We start from the raw sequence: 21115 nt of genomic DNA, 5'->3' as shown, positions 1-21115 counted from the left end.
TCCTAATCTCAGTGCTTCTCCTCCTTCCTTTTTGCCACAGTCCACTCTCCTCTAACAGATTCCTTCTTTTTCAGCCCTTTACCTTTTCCACCTAGCACATCCCACTTTCTCACCATCTCCCCTCCCCTATTTACCTGGCTTTCACTATCACCTTCTAGCTTGTAATTCTGCCCCTCCCCCCCCCCCCCACGCTGTTATCCTGGCTTCTTCCCCCTTCTTTTCCGATCCCGATTAAGGATCTTCACCCAAAGCGTCGACTGTTTATTCCTTCCCATAGATGCTGCCTCACCTGCTGAGTACCTCCAGCATTTTGTGTGTGTTACTTTGGATTTCCAGCATCTGCAGATTCTCTTGCTTTTCAGACTACATTTTTCTTTCTTTCTTAGGTTACTAATAATAGGTAATAAATGCAACTGTCACTATCACGCTTTTTTAACGTGCTCCGTTTTGACATATTACTGCAGAAATCTGACAGCCAACATCATGAGTTCATTCTCAAGCAAAATTTAAATAAGGATCATAATAAAGCTTAATTTATTGCATTTAAAGACAACATTCTGCAGCATTACAGAAAAAGGGACAGAAATTAACTTCATTAAATTAGCTCATTCTGTGCTTTCATTTACAACTTGCTAATTATTAAGAGTTAAGCAAACATCAAGTATTACTCTGGTATGCTTTATGTCAGAAAGAATAATACAAATATCCAGAACAAATTTCAAAACTCCAAAGTGGTGATGATATGGATAGTAAAGTAATTACTTACCATACTATTTATGTTACATGAAGCTGGGTCACTGTATTCAAGCCCATCACTTTCAATTTTGGGAAAACAACTTGGTGACTTTGAAAGAGAAGCTGAAGACATTACAAAGAGGCTCAATTTGTAACCAAACACATGATAAATGATTAGTTCTAGTGCAAACAATAGTATGCTTTTTGGTCTAACATGATCGTCAATATTATTTTATCAGCTCTACTACACAGTACAGATCATAGAATACTGCATTATACAGGCCCTTTGGCCCACAGTGTTGTGCCAACCTAAACAGACCTATTCCATGATCAATCTAATGCTCATCTCCTACACAGCCCATAACCCTCCATTTTTCTTACATCCATGTGCCTATCTCTCTTTTAAACGTCCCTATTGTATCACCCTCTACCACCACTCCAACAGTGTTCCACTCACCTACCACCTGTCCGTGTATCTAAAAAAAACACTACCTCTGACATCTCCCCTAAACTTTCTTCCACTTTACCTTTAACAGATGTCCTCTGGTATTGACTGTTGCCACCACAGAGAAAAAGATCCTGGCTGAACATCATCTATGCCTCTCATAATCTTATACATCTCCACCAAGTTACTTCTTATTTTCTATCACTCCAAAGAGAAAAGCACTAGCTTGCTTAACCTTTCCTTATAAGATTTGTTATCTAATCCTGGCATCGTACAATTATATCCTCTCCAAAGCTTCCACATCCTTCTTATAATAAAGCGAACATAACTGAACACATTGCTCCTACTGTGGTCGAACCAGAGTTTTATAGAGCTACAACATAGCCTTGTGGCTCTTGAACTCAGTCCCCTGGCTAATGAAGGCCAGCACATCATAAGCATTCTTAACCACCCTGTCAATTTGTGCAACAACTCTGAGGGATCTAGGGACTTGGACCCCACACTCCCTCCATATAGCCAATTAACCTTGTAATCCTGCCATTAACCTTGTAATCTGCCTTCAAGTTTGATCTCCAAAAAGTTCATCACTTCACACTTTTCTGGATTGATCTTCATCTGTCACTTCTCTGCACCATTTACAACCCTATAGTAACCTACAACAACCTTTCACACTATCCAGAACACCTCAAACCTTTGTCATATTCAAACTTAATGGGGGAGAAAATGGTTTAATGGTTCCAGAAAAGATGTCTGTGGAACACCACTAGTCACTGATCTCCAGGCAATATATATCGATCTACAACCACTCGTCCCTTCTGTGGGCAAACCAATTCCAATTCCACACAGCCAAGCGTACATAGATTCCATGCTTCATGACTTGATGGATCAGCCTACCAGAGGGATTTTTGTCAAACTTCTTACTAAAATCCATGAACAGTATATCCAACACTCTACCTTCAATTTCGTTTCTAATTTCCTTGAAAAAAGTAGTTAGGTTCATGAGGCACCACTTGCCCCTCACAAAGCCATGTTGACTATCCCCAATAAGGTTATGCTTTGCCAAATGCTCATAAGAATTCTCTTCATTAGATTGCCCATCACTGACACAAGACTCACTAGTCTATAATTCCCAGGATTATCCCATGATGTTTCTTGTACAACAGAACAAGATCTGTCATCCTCCAATTGTCTGGTACCACTCCTGGGAGCCTGAGAGCCAGGGAGGACACATAGGTCATCATCAATGCCCCAGAAATCTCTTTCTTTGCTTTCCTTAGTAGCTTGGAGTATACCCCACCCAACTCCAAGGATTTAGACATCCTAATATTTTTCCATAAGTTCCAACACTGTCTGTTTCTTAAACTCAAGATAGTTCAGCACATTAGCCTATTCTACACTGACCTCATACTCGTCAAAGTCCCGCTCTGGTCAACATGCAGCGAAGTATTTACTGAGGACCTCCCAACCTCCTTTCCCTCCAGTTGCATTTCCCCCTTTACCCAAGTATCCTTCCCTCACACTAGTCATTCTCCTATTCTTCATGTACATTGGAGTTTTTCTTAATCCTACTCGCCAAGGTCTTCTCACATCTCCTTCTAGCTCCAAGTCCCTGCTACCCTACAGTTCAAGAGCCCTGCCCAATTATTGCCTCTTAAACCTAAAGTTAAACCTTGATCCTCTTAACCTAATGCTCCACCTCTCTTGTCAACTGTGGCTCCTTTATCCTACCATCCTTTCCCCATCTCAGTGAGACAAACCTATCCAGAACCCCATGCAAACCCTTAAAAGACCTTGAGATTTCTGCTATGCATTTACCTGAGAAACTGTTACCAATTTACACTTCCAAATTTGTGCCTAATACCAGCATAATTAGCCCTCCCTCATACTGTCTCCTACCTTTGTCCATGTATATACTAAAGGTCAGGGAGATGTGGTCACCATCTCCAAAGTACTTGTGCACTGAAGTTTATCATCTAACTAAATTTAGAAACTTAAATGATTCTATTCCAAGATTGAAAACTCATTTTTTAAATTAAGTATATAAAGGTTACGCAATAGTTTAGCAGCACAGTGATAATCATTGGACAAGTTATCAAAAGACCCTGACAAATAATCAAGGAAAAAGTTCAATTTCACCATTTCATCCATGCATTTTAAATTCCATGGGAAGAGACATACACATTAGGGGCATTTAATAACCTCTTAGATAGGCACATGGAAAAATGGAGGGCAATGTAGGAGCAGAGGATTAGAGAGATCTTACAGCAAGTTAAACAATCGGTACAACATCGTGGCTGAATGGCCTTTACTATGCTGTAGCATTCTATTTTCTATGAAATAAACTTCGATTAAAGTCTAGTTCCCATTCAGGCGGAGCAATAATTTCAAAACTTTTTCATGGCCTTTAAAACATGCACTTTCCATAACTTAAGTCTCTTTTCTTTAAGAAGGTTTAACATTTTTGATTTGGATCACTAACTTATTTGATTTGGCAATAGTATGACACCACACAGCAGTAAATCTGGTAATTAAGAGTTAAATTAACAGACTTGAATAATGAAATTAGATTGTACAAAATAAAAAATATTCTGATTCCTAAAAAATAAATTTTGGAATACTTCAATAGAACTCTTTATTAGGAAATAATTAGCTGAACACAAGAAAGGTTATACCAAATGAATTAAAAATCTTTAAAATGAATGCTGTGAATGAGTGACTGAAAATACAAGATTACTGCAAGTGACATAACAATGGCTACTTAAAAGTAATAATTTCCTGAGCTCTAAGTTTTTATTATGAATTCCAAAATTAAACTTGTTCGGTCTAACAATAAAAATATCAAAATGTATATAAGGAAATCCAAATCATAACATCAACAGCTTGCAATCACATAGCTAAACATCAAATCTGTTTCACAGAAGTCTAAAAACATTGATAACGAAGATGCTTCAGGGGCAGAATTCCGAAGGTTAGAGTTTTGGCAGCTGGATGTACTTGCGTCAATGGTGGAACAATAAAACCTAGATCATCACGAACACAAGAGATTCTGCCATGCTGGAAATCCAGAATAACACATACAAAATGCTGGAGGAATTCAACAGTTCAGACAGTATCTTTGGAAAGGAATAAACAGTCAACGTTTTGGGCCAAGAGCCTTCATCAGGACCGGAAAGGAAAGGGGAAGAATCCAAAATAAGAAGATGGGAAGTGGAGATGATCACGAAGCTACAGTTAGAAGAGTGTTAACACCAGTGGGAAGTATGGTTAAATGGAGATTATGGGGAGTTCAAGACCACAGACAAATGTGAAAGGAATGATGAGAATACTTTACTGAAAAAAAGGACACTGCAGAATTAGAAACATATGGATATTAGTAAGAGTAGAAGTGGTATGGGGAAAATAGAATAGAATGACAGATAATGCAAAAATAAAGTTTATGAAGATGGAATTGAGACCAATCAGGGATGTGACTGCCAAGTTTAAAATTCATCTTGACCTTAAATATTACACACTTTGATTCAATTTAGAGTTACCAAGAGAAAATAAGCTTGTGGATAGGGACCCAGTGTAGGATAAAAGACTTCCTACTCATACAGAACCAGGTATCAGATCAGCAAATCTGACAATTTAAGGACAGAATGAAAGAGTAGGACAGGAGGTGAAATGGAACTCAAAAACTTTTACCTGAAAGTCTTAGAGTTTTAATTAATTACACATACAAGAACTCACACAAAATTGTTTACCTTGCACTGGAAGACTGCCGGTTTCCAAGTTAAGCTTCTCTCGCCAAGTCATTCTGCCTGTTTGAATAGATTCTGCAGTACTTTTTGGCACACTAGAATTTTGACTACTGTGTGTGGACATGTTGGACAAATCCAATTCCATTACTTCAGAGGAATGAGGAGGATCCATTATACTTGGTATTAACTCTTCAGCTACTGATTTATAGCAGTCGTTTGACTTTGTCATCCTGTCAACTATCAAAGAGCAAACTACTTCAATTAAGGCCATAAATTAAGCAATCAAAAAAAGTAAAGCAGCATTAAAGCGTACATTTTAATGGCTATAACAAGTCAAAAAGGAACCCAAAGAGAAGGCAAGTAGCAAATTATCACCCAAAAAAAGTGTAAGAAACAAGTTAAACTCCTCGCTGTCTATCTAAAATTAGCCAGTCTCAGGCCTTACCAACTTAATTTGTTGAAACTATCAAGCAATTCAGAGCTAACAAAACACCTGGCTAAAGCAGTTTATTCTCACTCATTTGTGCAAAAAAATTGGCTAAAATAGTGTGCCTAACACTTAGACTAACTATCCCCTATTCACAATTCCTGCTCAAGATTGCATCTAAGTGATCATTATCCTCAAGGTTGATCACTTAACTGCACTTTAACTTTAATTTGAAAGCTGAGTTTTATTTAAATTCAATATGGTTGGTCAAATCTTTGATTATATCAGAAGGTGGAAACAATAGCAGCATAACAGATCTTTGGTTAAAAGTTATATCTATTCTACTTGGTTGGGGAATTGGGACCACAAATATACAACTGGCCAGTAATTGAGAGTGCATTAACAAACAAGGAATCAAAATTGCCACAATACAAAAGTAATTAAGATTAAATAATACACAAATGCATGATACTAAAGCAAGATTATACTTTAAGTTAACCATAGAAAACTCTGATTGTATAGCAACATGCCAAAAAACAATCAGAAAGATACAATATGGAAACAGTCTATCATTCACCAACTACTTACACTAATCAAACATTAACACCATTTTCTTTATTCTCTTCACATTTTTATTCGCTCCCTCCAAATTCTACCATTCATCTCACCAAGGAACACTTAGGGGCAAATTAACTTATTACTCAAATATCTTTAGGAGCACCCATTTAACCCCTTTAATCTGCTATTTTAAAAAACACAAAAATCCAAACGGAATTACAATACTAAATATACAACCATATACGCTAATGTGGTCATAGGGAGTATGTGCAAACTCCATATAGATGCCACCAAAGGTCAGGATTGAATTTGGGTTTCTGGTAGAGAGACGGGGCTGTACTAGCTATGCCTGATAAATTCCAGCGTTTGGAAATAATGTTTTGCAAAAAGTCAGTCTGTGATTCCTTCTTCTAAAAGATACTATCCATCTTGTAAAATGTGGTAATGCCCCATTATCACAAGACTGGAATTTAAAAAAAATCTTACCATACATAGACAGTCTGTCACTTTTAGGTGATTCCACCTCCTGAATGGAACTTAATTCATGCTGTTCAATTACTCCACAAAGCCCCAACCTTGTCTTAGTTACAGGTGGCTTAGAACGCTTGTAATATCGAGTTTCTCTTATAACAGCTTCAACATTGGAACATTCTGTAGGATAATTTAATAAATACTTTTTCAAATCAAATTTGTTAGACAAAAATGCTCAGATGCTTAATTTGCATTTTCTCCATCATTTTAAACAACCCTCCCCAAAACATGCATCATGCGGTAATGTTGCACATGCTCAGAGGCCATACTCAAATTCTTTCACAACCATACACCCACTTTTCACAGATCCTCTACCAGTCTTCCTCTGCTGCATCACACTGCCTCCAATATCCCATGGAGACCCCAATTACATTGCCAGAAACACTGGACATGCCATGTTGTTCACAAGTCTGACTGGAGGAAATTACCAGGTGGACAGAGTAAAAGATTCAAGGATGTGCTCAAAGTTCCCTTGAAATAAATGCAATATCCCCATTGACTTCTAGGAATTTTTTGGTCTATTAATAAAAAGAATAAGGATTCTCCCCAGCCACCCACCATGTTAATCCCCACCTGCCCCACCTCTACAACAGACTGCAATTCCCACACTTGCCTCATCAGCCATTTCAAAATGATCAACAAAACTCAAAAGGAAATAATTTGTTCTCAACCCAGAGGGACTGTCTAATGTGGTGGCTTGGGATACATGCAGGCAGGAAAATTGATTCACTATATTATTTAACAATGCACCAAATTCAAAGCCACAAAATAATGGCTGCCATTTTTCCTGAGCATGTTTAAAGTCAAAACTAACTAAAAGCAGACAAATATAATGGTAACTTCATAAAAGCTTCCATATTTATTAAGGGTCTCCAGTCTAAAAACTAATTATTAAAAAAAAAGAAACAATTCAAACACACAAATACAGCTATACAATTTATAGTTAAAGTTACCAGCTTGTTTTGTTTTGAAATCATTATACCAAAAAGGCAATAATGCTTCATTTATTTGAACTGATGGTGCTGGACCTTTGCCCTGCTCTTTGTTGGTGAAATCAGGATTCTTATTGGTTGATCCAGTATTAAAATTCTCAAAGGAGCACATCTGGTACGGCATGACAGTAAGCTGCTTAACATTTTCACTTGCAGGCATTACCTCCTGTAAGGCCAGGTGTCCAGACTAGAAAGAAGAACATTTAGAAGTGATGCCTCAACAAGCACGTTTTAACCCCTTTGATCTGCTATTTTAAAAAACACAAAAATCCAAACTGAATTACAATACTATACAACCATATGCGCTAATTGAAAAAAAACTTTTCAGAAATAGCAAAATGTGTTGAATAATTGGGTCTGAACAACCCAGCCTGCTACAGTTAGCTGGAAGAATCTCCTTGGTAGAAATGGAGAATCTACCCACTTAAACAGTGGGTATTGCAGCTAAATGCACTGGAAGATCAACAAGGAAGTCATCTAGCCTTTAAAGAGTAGGTGGCTACAACCATAACCTCTTTTTAGTGAGGGCACCCATAGCCATCTATAATCGAATAGGGCTTAATATCCTAGAGTTCAGCAAATCCAATACCAGCACAGACTGAAACAAAGTGCCAAGGTGGAGCAGATGTTTTATCCTGTAGGAGAATCAAGATGTACGAGTCATGGTTTAAAATAAGTAGTTACTCACTTCAGACAGACAAGGTGAAATTTTCCCTCTCAGTTAATTGTGAGACTTGGGAACTCTATTCCTCAAAGAGCAGTAGATACAGAGTTTTTGAACATTCTTAAAAGATGAAAAGTTACAACGAGTAGGCAGGAATACAAATTTGACATTACAATCCATATTTTATTTTAAATGAGAAAATTAAATAACCAACCGTTGCTCCTAATTTGTATGATTATATGTACATTTTGAAGTCCCCAGTAGATCCATCTCATCAGCAAATATTAATTCAATTCCTAACATTCATCAATGCCCAATTTGTGGGCAAACCACAGTGACCTTTCCATGAAGGCAGCTGAATGTAGCAGCAAGAAGCCATGATAAAGCAGAAGGCTAGGACATCAAAATAAATGCACTCAAGTTTTTGTACAAAGGAACATGGCTGTCACCCTTGGACAACAATCATTCCAACCCTAGTGACCAGAAAGTGAACTAAACCCCACAAATACTATGGCTACTAGGGCAAGTCTAAGAAATGGGATCCTGTAGTAAGCAACTCATCTCCGGTCCCTCTAAAGCTTTTCCACCATCCACAAAGCACACAACAAAACTGAGTGGGATTGTGATCTGTAAAAACAACACAAAGAAGCTTCAAGGTGATTGACACAAGTTGAATTTGTGGGCAAATACATGCAAATGCAGTATAATGTGGATAAATGTAAAGTTATTCAGTTTGGTAGAGAAAATAGGATGGTAGAGATTTTTTTCTACCACTTCAGTAGGGAAAACAAAACAGGAAAAACTTCTCCCCTTCCCCTACCAATACACGAGTCACTGAAAATAAACAGACAATAAGTTCACTAAATTCATACTTGTGGCATTGTGCGCACAGAAGGTATATAGCCAAGGAGATTGCAAGATGCCACGTGAAGAGCGATCTGGACAACTAAAGCTGCATTAAGAATTTAGAAGTGTAAGAGGGAATCCGATTGAAATTTACAACACTCAGACAGTTAGAAGACTAAGTATGGGGTGAATGCCTCCCTGGTCAAGTTGTCTGGGACAAACCATCACATTCACAGAGTATTTTAGGGTAAACACAATTACGATTTTAATTAGTAATTTTTTCACCCAGATAACAATGAATGGAGAATTCTCAACAATAGAAGGGAATGGAGGCCAAGTCCTTGGATATACTTAAGCAGGAGGTACAGTGTACGTAGATTTCTAAAAACAAAAGATCTGGAAAACGAATAGATGATTATATTCAACTGCAGAGCAGGCTCAAATAGCTTAATACCACTCTTATTTTGTATGTTTCCATGCAAGTCAGAGGTATGATGGTATACACTCCACTTGCATGGATGAGTACAGTCCCAATATGCAAAATACTCATCAGCAAAGACAAAGCAACCCACTTGACTGGCACACAACCACTCCTCTAATATCTGCACCTTCTACCATCGACTCCCCCTACCTGCAATGTAACCTGCAATTACTAAACTAGGCCATCTTGGTAGCATTCATCATACCCGTAGCCTTTACCACCAAGGAGGACAAAGTGCAAGCACATGGGAACATCAATGCCTGCAGGTCCCACAAGTCACATACCATTTTTATTTGGAACGTATTCAGTCCTTGAATAATGCTGGATTTAAATCCAGACATACATTACAAGTGCCTGAAGATAGCTCATCAGCACATTTGAGAGTATTAGACATAGGTAATAAATGCTTCACCAGTGACAACTACAAGTGGGAGCAGTTGGCAACAGAAACAAATGATCAGCAAAGAGTGAATGCAAAATAATTAACTGAACTCACCAGAAATAAATCCAGAGTATTGAAAATGATTACTTGAATTTATTGAAATTTTGAGTCCAGAAAACTAACGTATTGAGCTGAAAATGAGCTGCTCTTTTAGCTTACAATTAGTTTCAGTGGAGTAGTACAATATGTCAAGGAAGTGTTTGCACATATGCATGAGGGTGGGTAGGTATCATCATTCAAGTGATAGTGGAACAGACAGTTAAAAGGATTGGAATCAAACTTGCTGATTGGCTTCCTAAACTGCTCCATTGAAGTGTAACATAAGCTCAAAGAACAGCAATTCATTTAATTAGGCAAAGTACAATCTTGAAGTCAGAGTTCAACAATTTTGGATATTTAGCATTCCAAAATTTCATTTCAAATTTTCTACAATTATACCACCTCCTCCAGATTGATTGTTTCCCCATGAAAACATTATGCTATCACTCCTGTCATTTACCCCACTAGACCATCTCCTCTGTACTGTCTTCCACAAAGTTGTTACCCAATCTGCAACCGCATTTCCCAATGTACAGCTCACACTGTGCTGAGTGAATGCGGTGCCACAGTTAATTTGTTGTTGTTCATGGAAAGAGAGCTTGGTGCGCTGGAAGCTAAAAGCAGAGCTGATCCATTTCCTGCACTTGCACTAAATTGAAAATATAATCCATAAATGTGACAAGCTCATTCTGATTTCTATGTTTGGCCCCAACACAATTCCATCAAATCTCACAAGTTCAGGGAAGAACATCTTCTGACCAGGTACATTACAACCTTCCAGACTTAGCTTCAAGTTCAACAGCTTCAGGTAATATATAGTTTGAAGTGTTTATTTGAAATTTCCAACATTAACAACACACTACACATTCATGACAAATCTGAATTTATACCACTTTCTGACTGACCTTATGCTCATTACGACCTTCCTATCACTCTTTGTCATTTTATTTACTTTGTACTGCCTTTCAGCCCTCAGATCTTTGCTCTTCTAACGCTCCCCCATATTAAGCTGCACTTATAAAATCCTGTTTAACTCCAACTTTTCCCAGTTGTGACATTCAATCCCAAATGTTAACTTTCTCTCTCCATATGCACTACAAGTCCTGCTAAGTATTTATACTTTTGTTTCTAATGCATTACTCCAAACACCCTAGTATAAGTTCCACACTTGGGAAGTCATAAATCACCTACCTACATAAATATATTAGTTTGCATTGCAATCAGATTCTTCACTCTGTACGTGGAAGCCACTTTGAGATGAGCAACATTTACCTGATTTCCAGTCCATTTCTTCTCCATGCCTTGATATTGCTGTTGCTGCATCTGTTCCATTAATTGGTTTTGTCTACAAATGAATTCTTGTTGTACTTTCTGTGTGGCAAGAAGATCTTGCCTCTGCCTCCATAGTTGTTGCTGCAATCCTATTAAGTGTTCTTGCTGGAAAGAAAGATCCACTGATGAAGCGGATACTCTTTCCTGATTCTTTAGTATTTCAATAGGTTTTGTCAAGGGTATCGAACACATTGACTGCTTCAATCTTTCCTCTGCAATTTCTGTTGTTCCTGGTTGTGTACGTATGGACTTCAATTCATCCTCCATTAAACCCACATGACTCAGGACTTGCTCTGACTCAACTGCATCTAAAATCGTCAGGCAAGGTTCTAATACTTTCACACCATTTACTTCAAAACCACGCCTTTCAGATCTTAAAAGATCAAGGTGATTCTTGCTTTCACTGTGCACCTGGCAGCTTGCAGAAGTGGAATCAGAAGGCAATCTTTTTTCCAACAGATATTCATTTAATTGTTTCCTGGTTTCTTCCACTATTGTTTTATGTAACCTTAAAATAAAATTGATTTGTGAAATAACACTTTAATACAACAATACTGATTGCTTTCTTACAGAAAAGATACAAATGTAAACAAAAAATGAAAACTGACTTAAACCCAAAGGCAAGCTCCCAAGTAAAAATATATCATTACTCTCATGAAGAACATTTAGAATTCAGTTGTAAATAACTGTTACATCTTGTATTATAATTATTATGATAGAATGTTTTTCTTAATTCCACTGAAGTTTTAAAAATGAGAATCATAAAATAACTGGTGTTAGAAATCTAAAATAAAAACAAACACAGGAAATAGTCAGCAAGTCAGAATGTATCTGTGGAAAGACAAATTAATATTTTAGGTCACCCCCAGTGAAATACGCATGATTTAATCTAACTCTGATAGATAGCTGCTGTGATGAAATGTCAGCACAATTGTCGAGTCCAGGCCTGAACTGCATTGTGTATTATTTTATCAACCTTTCTTTAGATGGTTTTCAATAAATCAATAACTGCAACAATCATCAACTTATTTATACCGAGCTTTTCACCTGTTTTGCTCAATAAGGTGCTGCTGATACTGATGGATTTCATCTTCTGGAGGAACTTCACTTGACACAATGCTCTTGGAATGTTTCAACTGCAAAGAACAAAATAAACCAAGCAATTTTCAGCAACTAGCCTAAACATGACAACACATCCATATCAAGCTTTGATTCACATTTAATCCACATTTAATTCTCTAACTCCATTTACATTTTACTAATTTGCACGTGGTTAAGGCAATGATCCAGAGATTATTGCCCTTATGGCTCTGCTTTTCAATTTTGCCCTGAGCTCTTCACAATCCTTCAGAAAAATCTCTTTCCTTATTGTACCTGTGGCTTTAGTGCCTACATGGACCATGAACACCGGATCCTCCCCCATCCTATTCCAAGCTCTTCTTTAGTCCAGAAGCGATGTCCTTAATGCTAGCATTGTGTAGACAATACAGCAATTTACTCTCTTTGGTGCAAGGCACAGTAACTATTCCCATGTTGAGCCCTACAAATACTACATTTCTCTTTGCTCCTCACACTTGAATAGCTTCCTGTACCATGGTGTTATGGAAGTTTACACATCCTATCCGCAGTCCTCGCCCTCAACCCGACATGAACATCCTGTCTGTTAGACAAGGACAATATAATTAGCAATCTGGAATTAGCAAACTATTTAGTTGCTTGCTTTTAAATAAAATGCCATACTAAATGCATGCCAGATGGTAAGTTTACCTCTCACGTTCTATAATGAAAATGTTTATTTAATGACAAGATAAGGTTTCAGGTTAAATGCTTTACTTGCTACAGCATTCATACGCATGGGTGCTCTAAATATCTCAATGAGAAGAGCAGATTACTCTCAATCCTTTTTTCTCCTGATACCTCAAAAAAAATGTTCTACCTGTTCATTCTCCTGCCAGGTTTGCTTTTCAGAATCACTGATCAGTCTTTCTTGTAGTTGTGTTGCTCCTTGCAGCTGTTGTAACTGAGACATTCGCAAATTAGCTTCAAGGTCATGCTTTTGATGTTCAGACTGCCACAGCAAAGCCAACTGTTCTTGCTTCTGCTGCTCCAAGTCATGCAACTGATGAACAAAAAAGTATCCAAATTTTAAACAATTTAATTTCCAATCTTTTATCCTATATCAATTTCAAGAAAACCTTATTGGATGATGCAGCAAGATAGAAAAAGAATGCAGAAGCCCTTCACAAATCTGTAATTTAGGAGCTTTCTGCCTACAAGAAGAGTTTTCTTCTCCACGGGAGGAGCTGCTACAAGCAGCTCCTCCCGTGAAGGGTCAGACACCCTGAACCAATGGACTGGTCCTGGACTTACTTCCATCTGGCATAGTTTGCATATTGTTGTTTGATTGTTTGTGGTTTTGTATTGCTATATTTATGCTCTATTCTTGGTTGGTGCAGCTGTAACAAAACCCAATTTCCCTTGGGATCAATAAAGTATGTCTAATTCTGTCTATTTATTACATCTTCACCAACAATACGAGACCTGATGCTATCAATGCACTGTTCACAGTAACATGCATAAATTCTAGCCTCGTGTTCCACCAGAAACACTAATTCTAATCTCATTCCAACGTCCCTGAAGTAAAATAATCCAAAAATAAGATTAGACAGACTACTTCATGAATCAGAAAGAATTAACAGATGTAATTTACTGAAAGGGAAATCTATTCCCTTTTGCAAAGGCTTTGGAAAGACAAAACCTACAAAACTAAAAAGACCCAGCAGCCATGTGATTCACCAATAGCATATCAGGATAGTAGTTAAATGTCTGTTTAGACACACTACCAACAGCAGTACTGCCCAATGTAATATTGATCTCAAAGGTTTCTTTCAGCTTTTCTTTCCTCCTCTAATTTCTCAGCTAGATTACAAGTGTATTTAAATATTAGAGACTTGCCCAAGTGAACAATTCACAAAATCATTGAATTTATTCCTAAACAGATCACAACTGATTTCTGATTACGTGCATCTAGAAATATGGCAATTGTGCAAGAAAATGGCATTGACGTACATGATCGGCCATGACTTTGATGGCTTACTCCTGCACCTAACTCTTACGTTTCTTGTTTTATTAATTGGAAATGACATGCTAATATTCATAAGCAACAAAATCAAGTCTACACAGTGAACTCTGGATAGGTTAAAAATCCACTCACAAAATAGTACAGCATGCATCAGTATTAAATGCTATTTTGTAGGAAGCTAGATAAGTTTTACTTTTCTGAGGATAAGAGATATAGAACAAAGAAAATGCACAGAAATATAATCGTTGAACTTAGCAAATGCTCATATTGTGTTTGCACAAACATACCTGCTTTATTCGGTCAACATCAGATCGAATTCTATTTGCTTGCTCCTTTGGATGGAACAAAGTAGTATTCCCAGCTACTATGGTTTCTTCAGAAGTTTCTCTTTGATCTAAGAGTGCATAAGAACTTAAATTATGTTTCAAACATATCCCACACCTGGTTCATATGAGAGAATGAAGAGGCAAAAGATGGGAGTAACAGAAAGGTAGTCACCCATAAATTACAAGAGGCAGGTGCCTGGGTGACAGTCAAGAGAGGGAAAAGGAATAGGTAGCCAGTGCAGAATACCCTTGTGGTCGTTCCCCTCAATAATAAGTATACCACTTTGTATATTGTTGGGTGGAAGACGTTCCAGGGAGAAACTGCAGTCAACAGATCTCTGGCAGCGAGTCTGGCTCTGTAGCTCAGAAAAGAAGGGGGCGGAGGAGACAAGTTGTAGTGATACGGGATTCATTGGTTAGGGGAACAGAAAGAAGATTTTTAGAAAAAGAATGGGATTCCCAGATGGTTTGCTGCTTCCCAGGTGGCAGGGTCAGGGACATCTTAGATCAAGTCCACAGCATTCTTAACTGTGAGGATGAGCAGCCAGAGATGACGCTATATAGGATGGGTAACAAGGTCTTGCAAAGTGAGTTCAGAGAGTTAGGTGCCAAGTTAAAGGACAGGATCTCCAGGGATGTAACCTCTGGATTGCTACCTGTGCCATGTACTAATGAGGCCAGAAATAGGAACACCATACAGTTTGATAATATGGCTAAGGAATTGGTGCAGGAAGGAGGGCTTCAGATTTTTAGATCATTGGGCTCTCTTCCAGGGAAGGTGAGACCTGTACAGAAGGGACAGTTTGCAGCTGAAATGGAGGGGGTTCCTAGCAGGAAGGTTTGTTGGCGTTTCACAGGGGGTGGGGGAGGATTTAAACTTGAGTTGCGGTGGGGGAGGGGGAACCAGAGCGCTAGAACAGATTGTGGAGTGGTTGCAGAAAAAGATATTGTTAAGCCTACATAGAATACAATGTCAGGAATCAAAAAGTTGAGCATGTTCTGAGCTGCATATATTTCAATGCAAGGAGTTTCATAAGAAAAGCAGACTAGTGAGACTTGGTTGCAGAAGGGGCAGGAGCAGCTCAGTATTCCAGGGTTCTGTTGTTTTAGACGTGGTACAGTGGAAGGGATGAAAGAGGGAGAGGTGGCATTACTAATTAGGGAAAATATCACAGCAGTGCTGAATCAGGACAGACTACAGAGCTCATCTAGTGAGGCTTATGGGTAGAGGTCAGGAATATGAAAGGTTATGCGTTATTATAGACCACCTAACAGTCTATGGGATTTTGAGGACCAAATTTCTAGAGAGATTGCAGACTGTTGCAAGAAACAAGGTTGTGATAGGTGATTTTAACTTTCTGCATATTGACTGGGACTCCCATACTGTAAGGGGCTGGATGGAAAAGGTTGTCAAATGTGCTCAGGAAACATTCCTCGATCAGTACATAAAAGTCCCAGCTCGACAGAATGTGATACTATATCTCCTATTAGGAGATGAGACAGGACAGATGACAGAAATTTGTGTAGGGGAACATTTTATATCTAGTGATCATAATGCCATTAGTTTCAAGGTAATTATGGAAAAGGACAAGTCTGATTCTTGGGTGGAGATTCTAAATTGGAGAAAACAAACCTTTATGGCATCAGATAGGACCTGGCAAGTGTGGATTGAGATAGGTTGTTTTCTGGCAAAGCTGTACCTGTTAAGTGTCAGGCTAACAAAAGTGAACAGCTAACAAGAGTGTACAGTCTGAATGTTCCTGTCAGAATAAAAGGCAAGGTTAACAGGGTTAGGGAACATTTGTTGTCAAGAAATTGAGGCCCTGGTTAAGAAAAAGGAGGTACATAGCAAGTACAGTGCCAATAAAAAGTATTCAACCCCTTTGCAAGTTTTCATGTTTTATTGTTTTACAACATTGAATCACAGTGGATTTAATTTGGCTTTTTTTTTGACACTGATCAACAGAAAAAAAATTACAAATATAAAACACAAAATAAATGATTGCACACGTATTCACCCCCTTCAAGACAGAATTTAGAAGATGCACTTTTGGCAGCAATTACAGCCTTGAGTCTGTGTGGATAGGACTATCAGCTTTGCACATCTGCACACTGGAATTTTTCCCCATTCTTCATTACAAAACTGCTCAGCTGACAGAATGAATGAGGATTGTGAATGAATAGCCCTTTTCAAGTCCAGCCACAAATTATCAATTGGATTGAGGTCTAGACTCTGACTTGGCCATTCCAGGACATTAACATTGTTGTTTTTAAACCATTCCTGTGTAACTCTGGCTTTATGCTTGGAGTCATTGTCTTGTTGGAAAATAAATCTTCTCCCAAGTCGCAGCTCTCTTACAGACTGCATCAAGTTTTCCTCCAGGATTTCCCTGTATTGTGCTGCATTCATTTTGCCCCCTACCTTCACAAGCCATCCAGGGACTGCAGCAGTGAAGCATCTCCACAGCACGATACCACCACCACGCTTCACAGTAGAGATGGTGTGTTTTTGATGATGTGTGGTGCTTGGCTTACACCAAACGCAGCATTTAGTCCAATGGCTCAATTTAGTCCAAAAAGCTCAATTTTGGTTTCATCAGACCATTAAACCTTCTGCCAGCTGACTTCAGAGTCTCCCATATACCTTCTGGCTAACTCTAGCCAAGAATTCACGTGAGTTTTCTTTTAAAACCCTCCCAACAGTGGCTTTCTCTTTGTCACTTTCCCCATAAAGCTGTGACTCGTGAAGCACCCGGGCAACAGTTGTATGTGCAGTCTCTCCCTTCTCAGCCACTGAAGCTTGTAACTCCTCCAGAGTTGTCATAGGTCTGTTGGTGGCCTCCCTCACTAGTCACCTTCTTGCATGGTCACTAAGCTTTTGGGACAGCCTGCTCCAGGCAGATTTACAGCTGTGCCATATTCTTTCCATTTCTTAATGACTGACTTCATTGTACTCCGAGGGATATTCAGTGACTTGGAAATTTTCTTTTATCCATCTCCTGACTTGTGCTTTTCAATATCCTGTTTGCTGAGTTGCTTGGAGTGTTCTTTTGTCTTCATGGTGTCATTTTTGCCAGGATCCTGACTCACCAGCAGTTGGACCTTCCAGATACAGTTGTATTTTTACTACAGTCAACTGAAACACTGACTGCACAGTCTCCAAAAACAGATCTCAATTTAATGAATTATGTGACTTCTAAAATCAACTAGCTGCACTCGTGACGATTTGGTGTGTCATATTAAGGATGGGGGCCGGTGAACACTTATGCAATCAATTATTTTGTGCTTCATATTTGTAATTAATTTATATAACTTTGTAGAGATCTGTTTTCATTTTGACATGAAAGGGATAGTCAGCGAGGCTAGGTGTGAGGAGGTTAGTTCACAACAGGGGGATGGGAACCAGTGCAGAGAGACAGAGGGGTGTAAAGTGAGGGTAGAAGCAAAAAGTACTAAGGAGAAAAGTAAAAGTGGCAGGCCGACAAATCCAGGGCAAGCATTAAAAAGGGCCACTTTTCAACATAATTGTATAAGGGCTAAGAGAGTTGTAAAAGAGCGCCTGAAGGCTTTGTGTGTCAATGCAAGGAGCATTCGTAATAAGGTGGATGAATTGAAAGTGCAGATTGTTATTAATGACTATGATATAGTTGGGATCACAGAGACATGGCTCCAGGGTGACCAAGGATGGGAGCTCAACGTTCAGGGATATTCAATATTCAGGAGGGATAGACATGAAGGAAGGGGAGGTGGGGTGGCATTGCTGGTTAAAGAGGAGATTAATGCAATAGAAAGGGAGGACATAAGCCGGGAAGACGTGGAATCGATATGGGTAGAGCTGCGTAACACTAAGGGGCAGAAGACGCTGGTGGGAGTTGTGTACAGGCCACCTAACAGTAGTAGTGAGGTCGGAGATGGTATTAAACAGGAAATTAGAAATGTGTGCAATAAAGGAACAGCAGTTATAATGGGTGACTTCAATCTACATGTAGATTGGGTGAACCAAATTGGTAAAGGTGCTGAGGAAGAGGATTTCTTGGAATGTATGCGGGATGGTTTTTTGAACCAACATGTCGAGGAACCAACTAGAGAGCAGGCTATTCTGGACTGGGTTTTGAGCAATGAGGAAGGGTTAATTAGCAATCTTGTCGTGAGAGGCCCCTTGGGTAAGAGTGACCATAATATGGTGGAATTCTTCATTAAGATGGAGAGTGACATAGTTAATTCAGAAACAAAGGTTCTGAACTTAAAGAGGGGTAACTTTGAAGGTATGAGACGTGAATTAGCTAAGATAGACTGGCAAATGACACTTAAAGGATTGACGGTGGATATGCAATGGCAAGAATTTAAAGGTTGCATGGATGAACTACAACAATTGTTCATCCCAGTTTGGCAAAAGAATAAATCAAGGAAGGTGGCTGACAAGAGAAATTAGGGATAGTATCAATTCCAAAGAAGAAGCATACAAATTAGCCAGAGAAAGTGGCTCACCTGAGGACTGGGAGAAATTCAGAGTTCAGCAGAGGAGGACAAAGGGCTTAATTAGGAAGGGGGAAAAAAAGATTATGAGAGAATACTGGTAGGGAACATAAAAACTGACTGTAAAAGCTTTTATAGAAATATAAAAAGGAAAAGACTGGTAAAGACAAATGCAGGTCCCCTACAGACAGGAACAGGTGAATTGATTATGGGGAGCAAGGACATGGCAGACCAATTGAATAATTACTTTGGTTCTGTCTTCACTAAGGAGGACATAAATAATCTTCCAGAAATAGTAGGGGACAGAGGGTCCAGTGAGATGGAGGAACTGAGCGAAATACATGTTAGTAGGGAAGTGGTGTTAGGTAAATTGAAGGGATTGAAGGCAGATAAATCCCCAGGGCCAGATGGTCTGCATCCTAGACTGCTTAAGGAAGTAGCCCAAGAAATAGTGGATGCATTAGTGATAATTTTTCAAAACTCGTTAGATTCTGGACTAGTTCCTGAGGATTGGAGGGTGGCTAATGTAACCCCACTTTTTAAAAAAGGAGGGAGAGAGAAACCGGGGAATTATAGACCGCTTAGCCTAACGTCGGTGGTGGGGAAACTGCTGGAGTCAGTTATCAAAGATGTGATAACAGCACATTTGGAAAGCGGTGAAATCATCAGACAAAGTCAGCATGGATTTGTGAAAGGAAAATCATGTCTGACAAATCTCATTGAATTTTTTGAGGATGTAACTAGTAGAGTGAATAGGGGAGAACCAGTGGATGTGGTATATTTGGATTTTCAAAAGGCTTTTGACAAGGTCCCACACAGGAGATTAGTGTGCAAACTTAAAGCACACGGTATTGGGGGTAAGGTATTGATGTGGATGGAGAATTGGTTAGCAGACAGGAAGCAAAGAGTGGGAATAAACGGGACCTTTTCAGAATGGCAGGTGGTGACTAGTGAGGTACCGCAAGGCTCAGTGCTGGGACCCCAGTTGTTTACAATATATATTAATGACTTGGATGAGGGAATTAAATGCAGCATCTCCAAGTTTGCAGATGACACGAAGCTGGGTGGCAGTGTTAGCTGTGAGGAGGATGCTAAGAGGATGCAGAGTGACTTGGATAGGTTGGGTGAGTGGGCAAATTCATGGCAGATGCAATTTAATGTGGATAAATGTGAAGTTATCCACTTTGGTGGCAAAAATAGGAAAACAGATTATTATATGAATGGTGTCCGATTAGGAAAAGGGGAGGTGCAACGAGACCTGGGTGTCATTATACACCAGTCATTGACAGTGGGCATGCAGGTACAGCAGGTGGTGAAAAAGGCGAATGGTATGCTGGCATTTATAGCGAGAGGATTCGAGTACAGGAGCAGGGAGGTACTACTGCAATTGTACAAGGCCTTGGTGAGACCACACCTGGAGTATTGTGTGCAGTTTTGGTCCCCTAATCTGAGGAAATACATCCTTGCCATAGAGGGAGTACAAAGAAGGTTCACCAGATTGATTCCTGGGATGGCAGGACTTTCATATGAAGAAAGACTGGCTTGCACTCGTTGGAATTTAGAAGATTGAGGGGGGATCTGATTGAAACGTATAAAATCCTAAAGGGATTGGACAGGCTAGATGCAGGAAGATTGTTCCCGATGTTGGGGAAGTCCAGAACGAGGGGTCACAGTTTGAGGATAAAGGGGATGCCTTTTAGGACTGAGATTAGGAAAAACTTCTTCACACAGAGAGTGGTGAATCTGTGGAATTCTCTGCCACAGGAAACAGTTGAGGCCAGTTCCTTGGCTGTATTTAAGTGGGAGTTAGACATGGCCCTTGTGGCTACGGGGATCAGGGGGTATGGAGGAAAGCTGGGGCAGGGTTCTGAGTTGGATGATCAGCCATGATCATAATAAATGGCGGTGCAGGCTCGAAGGGCCGAATGGCCTACTCCTGCACCTATTTTCTATGTTTCTATGGCTTTGTGCATGGTAGGTCGTGGGTAACCAGTCTTGT

The 21115-nt window shown here is 39.2% G+C and overlaps 1 protein-coding gene across 9 annotated transcripts in view; it reads right to left on the bottom strand.

Annotated features, from left to right (window-relative positions):
• cep295 (centrosomal protein 295) overlaps window positions 1–21115 on the bottom strand; it is a 102021-nt gene that overhangs the window by 39986 nt on the left and 40920 nt on the right. For 8 of the 9 annotated variants that reach the window (XM_072263380.1, XM_072263385.1, XM_072263384.1 and 5 more), the window contains exons 11-18: window positions 14602–14708; window positions 13169–13351; window positions 12280–12368; window positions 11173–11740; window positions 7390–7615; window positions 6392–6556; window positions 4924–5157; window positions 767–858 (exon numbers count right to left, since the gene is read on the bottom strand). In XM_072263380.1, coding sequence (XP_072119481.1) covers window positions 767–858; window positions 4924–5157; window positions 6392–6556; window positions 7390–7615; window positions 11173–11740; window positions 12280–12368; window positions 13169–13351; window positions 14602–14708 — 1664 coding nt within the window. The remainder of the gene's footprint in view (window positions 1–766; window positions 859–4923; window positions 5158–6391; window positions 6557–7389; window positions 7616–11172; window positions 11741–12279; window positions 12369–13168; window positions 13352–14601; window positions 14709–21115) is intronic. The other variant, XM_072263383.1, reaches the window with a different exon arrangement.

Source organism: Mobula birostris, chromosome 7, assembly GCF_030028105.1.
Source record: "Mobula birostris isolate sMobBir1 chromosome 7, sMobBir1.hap1, whole genome shotgun sequence".
NCBI lineage: Eukaryota > Metazoa > Chordata > Chondrichthyes > Myliobatiformes > Myliobatidae > Mobula > Mobula birostris.
Note: the sequence above shows the minus strand (reverse complement) of the source record. Positions and strands in the feature narration are given on the sequence as shown.